This window comes from Sinocyclocheilus grahami, unplaced genomic scaffold (genome assembly GCF_001515645.1).
Source record: "Sinocyclocheilus grahami isolate Dianchi unplaced genomic scaffold, SAMN03320097.WGS_v1.1 scaffold169.1, whole genome shotgun sequence".
Lineage (NCBI taxonomy): Eukaryota > Metazoa > Chordata > Actinopteri > Cypriniformes > Cyprinidae > Sinocyclocheilus > Sinocyclocheilus grahami.
This window is the reverse complement of record NW_015505348.1, coordinates 155,040-161,869: the sequence shown is the minus strand read 5'-3', so window position 1 is coordinate 161,869 and position 6,830 is coordinate 155,040. Positions and strand designations below refer to the sequence as shown.

Below are 6,830 nucleotides of genomic sequence, written 5' to 3'. Positions count from 1 at the left end.
ATCAATAATAAATGTAATTTGATATTTTTACGTGTTCCAGCTTTGTTATTTAAATGAAATAATTTGAGTGAACCCTACATTTGTAAATATATATATATTAATATAAAACAGATACATTAAAAATGACAGTGTATAATACGCATTTATGTTTTGAAAACTAGCTTAAACGTCCCCTGCAGTCATCGCAACGACCTTGACTTTATGACTTTTATTTTGTACTTGTCGGGGTTGACCATTGACCTTTACCCGGAAGTTGCACAGATTGATCTTGTTTTGTTGTCAAAGTTGTTGCTGCGCAGCTCCGTGTGGGTTTCCTCTCCCATTGCGGTAAGCATTTTCATGTCATTTCTTGTTTTTAATCACACTTTTAAATGATTATCTGCACATAAACCTTTAGACGAGAGTTGTTTCGTCAAACTGTATTTATTTTGTTATTTAAATGAAATAATTTGAGTGAACCCTACATTTGTAAATATATATATATTAATATAAAACAGATACATTAAAAATGACTGTATAATACGCATTTATGTTTTGAAAACTAGCTTAAACGTCCCCTGCAGTCATCGCAACGACCTTGACTTTATGACTTTTATTTTGTACTTGTCGGGGTTGACCATTGACCTTTACCCGGAAGTTGCACAGATTGATCTTGTTTTGTTGTCAAAGTTGTTGCTGCGCAGCTCCGTGTGGGTTTCCTCTCCCATTGCGGTAAGCATTTTCATGTCATTTCTTGTTTTTAATCACACTTTTAAATGATTATCTGCACATAAACCTTTAGACGAGAGTTGTTTCGTCAAACTGTATTTAACACAGCGAGTTGTGGCGCGAGCTCGTTATCAAAGTTGCTGGAATGTTCTGGAAATACTGTCATTTCTGCAAATAATCGCAGGGGTTTGAAATTATTTCATGAATGCATGCTCTCCCACTGGTAATTAAATGCAAGTCTCCTGAGAGCTCATTAGATAAATGTTTAATTGCTGTCATAAGTCTGAGGATTTGCACTCAATCTGTTCACTAGAGGATATTTACTAACGTAACACATGCTTATTACAATATCATTTCTTTTAAATGAACATTTGTGAACACGTTTCAGCTTATTCTAGGACAGTTGGAGTTTATTTTCCGGTATTGTCATGAGTATCTTATAAATACCAAAAAAAAAAAGTAAATACGGTGATCATTTAGTATCATAATACCACCTCAGTGTTTTTGTAAGGGTTTTATTAGCTTATTCATACTTTTAAGATGGACATTAACATATAATTTAATCGAATTCGGTTAACTAGAATATATTTGTAATAGAAACCCTTTTTGCTAATTCTATGATAACTATGGGTTCTCTTCCGAGAAGTACCATGGTAATACCATGTTTGTGGTTTGTGGTAAGTGTTATGTAAATACCATGAAATGTCAATATGATAATCATTCAGTGTTATAGTATTTTTGCTAAGTTGAGCTTTTCCTAGAAATCCATGTAAAGAAGTGCATAAATGTGTGCATGTTAAACAATATGTGAGAGGTAGCTTGTTTAACTGTTGTGTGTGTGTGTGTGTGTTTGAAACACAAAAGCAGATGTTTAGCAGAATGTTCAATCTGCTCTTTGTCATACAATGAAAGTTGACTAACTTTATGCTGTTGCTTGCTTTTTGAAGTTTGGTAAGTTAATGGTCACCATTTATTTTTTTATATGGGGGAAAAAACCCCAGCTCAGACATTCTGCTAAGCACCTGCTTTTGTGTTCTACGTAGACTGGAATGACTGAAGTAGTTTACAAAAAAAATGTAGCATTACATCACTTGCTCACCAATTGATCCTTTGCAGTGAATGGGTGCCGTCAGAATGAGAGTCCGAACAACTGATAAAACCATCATAATAATTAGTGGTCGACCGATATATCTTGGAATTTTTCAAATATCGGCATCGGCCGATAAGTTTTTCTGTTTGGCCTATGTGTTCGAGGCTTTTATTTTGACTAGGCTGACAGCAGCAGCGCCTGAGCGCACACCGCTCACATTCTCTCTCTTTTTCGCTGTCTTCGTTCAGTTCTGTCTAATACGGATAGAAGTCTGTCTAATAATCAGGTAGAACTGTTAAACAAAGGAATTCAATTGTATACAAAAAAATATTATAATGATCGCTTTAATATTATCAGTAATAGAAAGGCAAACATTATAATACTTTCTCGTTTACCGTCAGCATTCAGCAAATACGCATTTATATCATTTAAACAAATCTTTGAATGACTAATGAACATTTAATCTCACAAACCTTGCAGATGTGTATCCTGCATGATCGCGTGTTCTCTGGGTGACGGTCGGTCCGTGTGAATTGAATGCTGACAGGAGGAGAGTTCTGCTTGACTGGAGACGCAGGATCGACAAACTTTAAACTAGTGATTTCAAATTATTCAAATTATTTGCATAATAATCCACAAAACTCCAGTCCATCCATTAACATCCTGTGAAGTGATAACCTGCGTGTTTGTAACAAACAAATCCATTATTAAGACATTTTTAACTTTAAACCATTGCTTTCGTGTAAAATAGTAAACTAGAGTCCACAATCCATAATAACGCTTTTTCCAGTGGATTAGTGTGAGGTTTTTATCAGCTGTTTGGACTCTCATTCTGACGGCACCCATTCACTGCAGAGGATCCAGTAGTGAGCAAGTACTGTAATAGCTAAATTTCTCCAAATCTGTTCAGATGAAAAAACAAGCTCATCTACATTTTGTCCTGAGGGTGAGTGCTAGGGCTGTCAAAATGGCTGGAAAACTAAATTCGAATTTTGTACTTTTAGGGATGTAACGGTATGTAAATTTCTTATCACGATTATAGTGACCAAAAGGATCACGGTTATCAGTATTATCACAGTATTGTTAAAATGTGCTGGAAATGTTCAAAAAGTACTGACACACAAATCATTTCACCAAGTTTTACATTTAAAATCAACAAACAACAAATCAAATGAGTTTTTGTTTGCATAACTAAAACAATAACATTGCCAATGATGTCCGGATTTTAAATGACAACATGACTGACAACAGTTTATCTAATAGCGTGTTGAAATATCTAATATAAATGTTCAAATAAAGCTTTGAAAAAGTTTCATAAATGGTAAACCTCACATTTCAGCTTTTAAATAAAGAAAAGTGTCAAGTCAAAATGATAATTGATTAATAAATGGTGATATGTATTTTATCTTCTCCATAAATAATACTAGATACATTATTGTTTAAATGTGTAGAATCCACATAAGCTTGTTTTTCATCAACCGGTCAAAATTTACAGCAGGGCATGCAAATTCGGTCAATTATTTGGTCCAGACAAAAACTGCACCCAGGCTGAATGTAAATGTAACTCTGTAAATCCACTCTCTGACAGCAGGTGGCGCTTTAGGAACAGTAGAATTAGAGCTGTTTCCCGTAACCTCCGAGGACAAAACAGCATTGCGCTTAAAACACTTACTTTATTAGGTATTACCTGAAGCGAAGACGAAAACAAAATGCCATCAAATGTTTTCTGAAGACAGTCAGAATCTTCAGAGGTACATTCATATAATTAATTCATCCATATATTCATTTGTATAATTCCCTTTGCACTCTTTAAAAGCTCCCAGCTTTTCCTCCATGTTTTCACACAAAAATAAACCACTCTGCTGCTGTGCGCACGTGAGATTGTTACTGAAAACAGTTGTATGCTTCAGGGCTCCAGACTCATTCTTCCCACTGGCCGCACTTTTGCGACTAAATTTCTCAGTTGGTCACACGAGTACATGATTTGGTGGCAATATTTTTATTTTGTGGGATTAATCAATGCATGCTGATGAACTTTTATCATAGTTTATAGTTATATGAAAACGAAAGTGGTTAACATTCAACCCCTTCTTTTTCATCAGTATTATTTGTGATTTAAATTTTGTGAACTGGAGTTCCTCTTTTGCTGTGTTATAAGCCGGGCTTCGGGGTGCTTTCACTTTCGAATTCGCGATCTTGGTGTCACGTTTTACAAGAAAAGATAATTGTCTGATTTGCTTACATCTACACACCTTTCACTTTTTAAGACTAAAACAAAAGATAGATTCATTGTTATTCTTAATTAAAATGCATAACAACAATAAAACCGTAAGACACAATGACAAACTAGCTTACAAAACGTTTATTAACAAAAACAAATAAGACCAGACATGGCATACACCACATGCTGTATTATATACCGACTAATAAATTACAGAACGTTTAGCAAACACTGAGGAATCAAAAAAAAAAAAAAAAAAGAACCTCCATAGCATAACGTGAGGTAAACAGCAAAGATAAGCTTTTCAAAATGAAAACAAAAAGAAAGTAAAACTAAACTTGCTGTCTGTGACGGTGCTTGCATGTTTTTTCCCCCCACAAGAATACCAATACGTTCACCTTTGGTTTAAGAAGCGGTCTTTTACTTTACTTTAGCATGAAACCCATCCATCGTTTCCTCAATATTCGCGTAATTTTTGATGCGTGCAGCTTCTCGCTCCTGCTGCTGACACGGCGAGTATAAACCAGGCTCTACACTCTAGCGCTGCGCAGTTCAAACGAGTAGCGCGGTTTCGTTATGCTTTTTTTTGTTTCATTTGCCATTTGATGTTTTTCATATGCAACAGAAAGGCCAGTGCTTATGAGTTAATGCGGTGGTCGCGCCAGTGCGTCCACACACAAAATTTAGTCGCACCGGCAGAAAAAATTATGGCAAAATGTGTCCAATTGGTCGCACTCTGGAGCCCTATGCTGGACAGTATTTATTTATCCTCAGTTGTTCAAATCATGGTAATCGTCAGTTTACACAATCAGTTAGGGGGGAAAAAAAGCTTTTGTCTTCTCTCCTGAGGCCACAAGAGGGCGCATCGAACAAAATATTATGCACGTTTCTTCAAAGCGTAATAAAATAACACGACTATCTTTGAAAAAAGTTTAAAATAATGTTTATAAACCTTATATAATTAAAGTTGCTTATACAATTAGAAACAAAACAGAATCATGTTTAATACAAAGGACCGAAAAGCAATCACAAAGAGTACTTTCTTCATTTAAAAACTTGAGATGCAGTAGGATGGGGAAAAACCGCCAATAAGTCTTGAGACATGTTTTTTAAAAGTTGAACTTACATTAATTTTACATGGCTTTCTAAACATGCCGCTCTCTTGTGCGAGATGCGAGTGCAACGGTGATAGACGTCCCTCTAGAAAATGTAATAAATATGCGTTCTGTGTGAACAGTTTGGTTTCGTTTTTGACGTAAACAACATCTCCGCATTTCATTTAAAAACTTGAGATGCAGTAGGATGGGGAAAAACCGCCAATAAGTCTTGAGACATGTTTTTTAAAAGTTGAACTTACATTAATTTTACATGGCTTTCTAAACATGCCGCTCTCTTGTGCGAGATGCGAGTGCAACGGTGATAGACGTCCCTCTAGAAAATGTAATAAATATGCGTTCTGTGTGAACAGTTTGGTTTCGTTTTTGACGTAAACAACATCTCCGCATTGATGTTCTTTTTTCCCCGCAATATTTTGAATGAACAACGTAGCAGCGCCGCATCTAGTGGGTACAACTGGATAGACCAACAAAAGCATTAAAATGCAATGACACTTACATCGTCACCGCATCTCGTGCGCCACTGATAAGCCTGACTGATGCACACCTAAAATTCGAATGCAACGCTTTTCCATTCGAATGTGGATTTTTATTTTGAATTCGACGAATATTCGAAATTCGAAAAAAAAATTGACAGCCCTAGTGAGTACATTCTAAGCAAATTTTCATTTTTGGGTGAACTATTCTTTTAAGGCAACTTGTTGTTTTCGCTCTCGTAGTATTGTGTCTAGATGGCCGACAGTGAGGTTGTGAACGGCGCTGCTGAAAACCAGGAGGTGCCACCATCGGGTAATAAATCTGGACGTGCCTCGCTGCTGGATAGCGGGGAAGACTTCACAATGCTGGATGATGTGGAAGACGATGTGGATGACGACCTCCCGCCTTTAGAAGATGCAGGTGGAGGAAAGAAGAAAGACAGTCCCGCTAAAGACGCTACAAAAGCAGATCAAACTCCTTCAATAGAACAGGAAGAGTGGCTGGATGTTTTAGGTACCCTTCTTTACCTCGTCATTGTGGCAGCAATAATTCATTAAATGATGGAGATTAACACTATAATGGACAAATATCCAGCACATTTTTTCATGTGTCTGGATGTTGCAGTGGTGGAGTAAAGTATGATGGTGATTTTTAGCTTGTTATGAAATATTTTCTGTTTGAAAATACAGGAAATGGGCAGCTTAGAAAGAAAGTTGTGGAAGCCGGAGCTGGTCCAGACAGCAGACCCCAGAGAGGCCAAAATGTCACAATTCATCTTAAAACCAGTCTTACTAATGGAACTGTGGTAGAAGAGCTGCCAAACCTATCTTTTACACTTGGTGATGGGGATGTTCTCCAGGTATATTATAGTATATTATAATTTGTCATTTTTTATTTCTTAAATTATTTTAATAATTTTTTTTTAATAAAGTTTCATTATCTACTATATATTTTTAAGCATTACTTTAATTTATACTTTACATTTTCTTGTATTTTCAGGAAACTTAATTAAATGTTTTGTTGTTGCTATTATAATTAGGCGCTGGATCTTACTGTACAGCTGATGGAAATGGGCGAAAAGGCGTTGATTGAAGCAGGCGCTAAATACGCATACGGTGCCCTTGGCAGGTTAGATCATTTATATATATATATATATATATATATATATATACAGTCTCTCACAGAAGTGAGTACACCCCTCACATTTTTGTAAATATTT

General features: G+C 36.0%; 1 protein-coding gene across 2 annotated transcripts in view; it reads left to right on the top strand.

Annotated features, from left to right (window-relative positions):
• Window positions 1–264: 264 nt before the first annotated feature.
• The window catches only part of fkbp8 (FKBP prolyl isomerase 8), a 15,974-nt gene continuing 9,408 nt past the window's right edge, over window positions 265–6,830 (top strand). Inside the window, exons 1-4 of one of the 2 annotated variants that reach the window (XM_016282978.1) lie at window positions 265–327; window positions 5,854–6,124; window positions 6,301–6,470; window positions 6,651–6,739. In XM_016282978.1, coding sequence (XP_016138464.1) covers window positions 5,866–6,124; window positions 6,301–6,470; window positions 6,651–6,739 — 518 coding nt within the window. In that variant the 5' untranslated portion in view covers window positions 265–327; window positions 5,854–5,865. Of the gene's footprint in view, window positions 328–627; window positions 712–5,853; window positions 6,125–6,300; window positions 6,471–6,650; window positions 6,740–6,830 lie in introns of those variants that run through there. The other variant, XM_016282977.1, reaches the window with a different exon arrangement.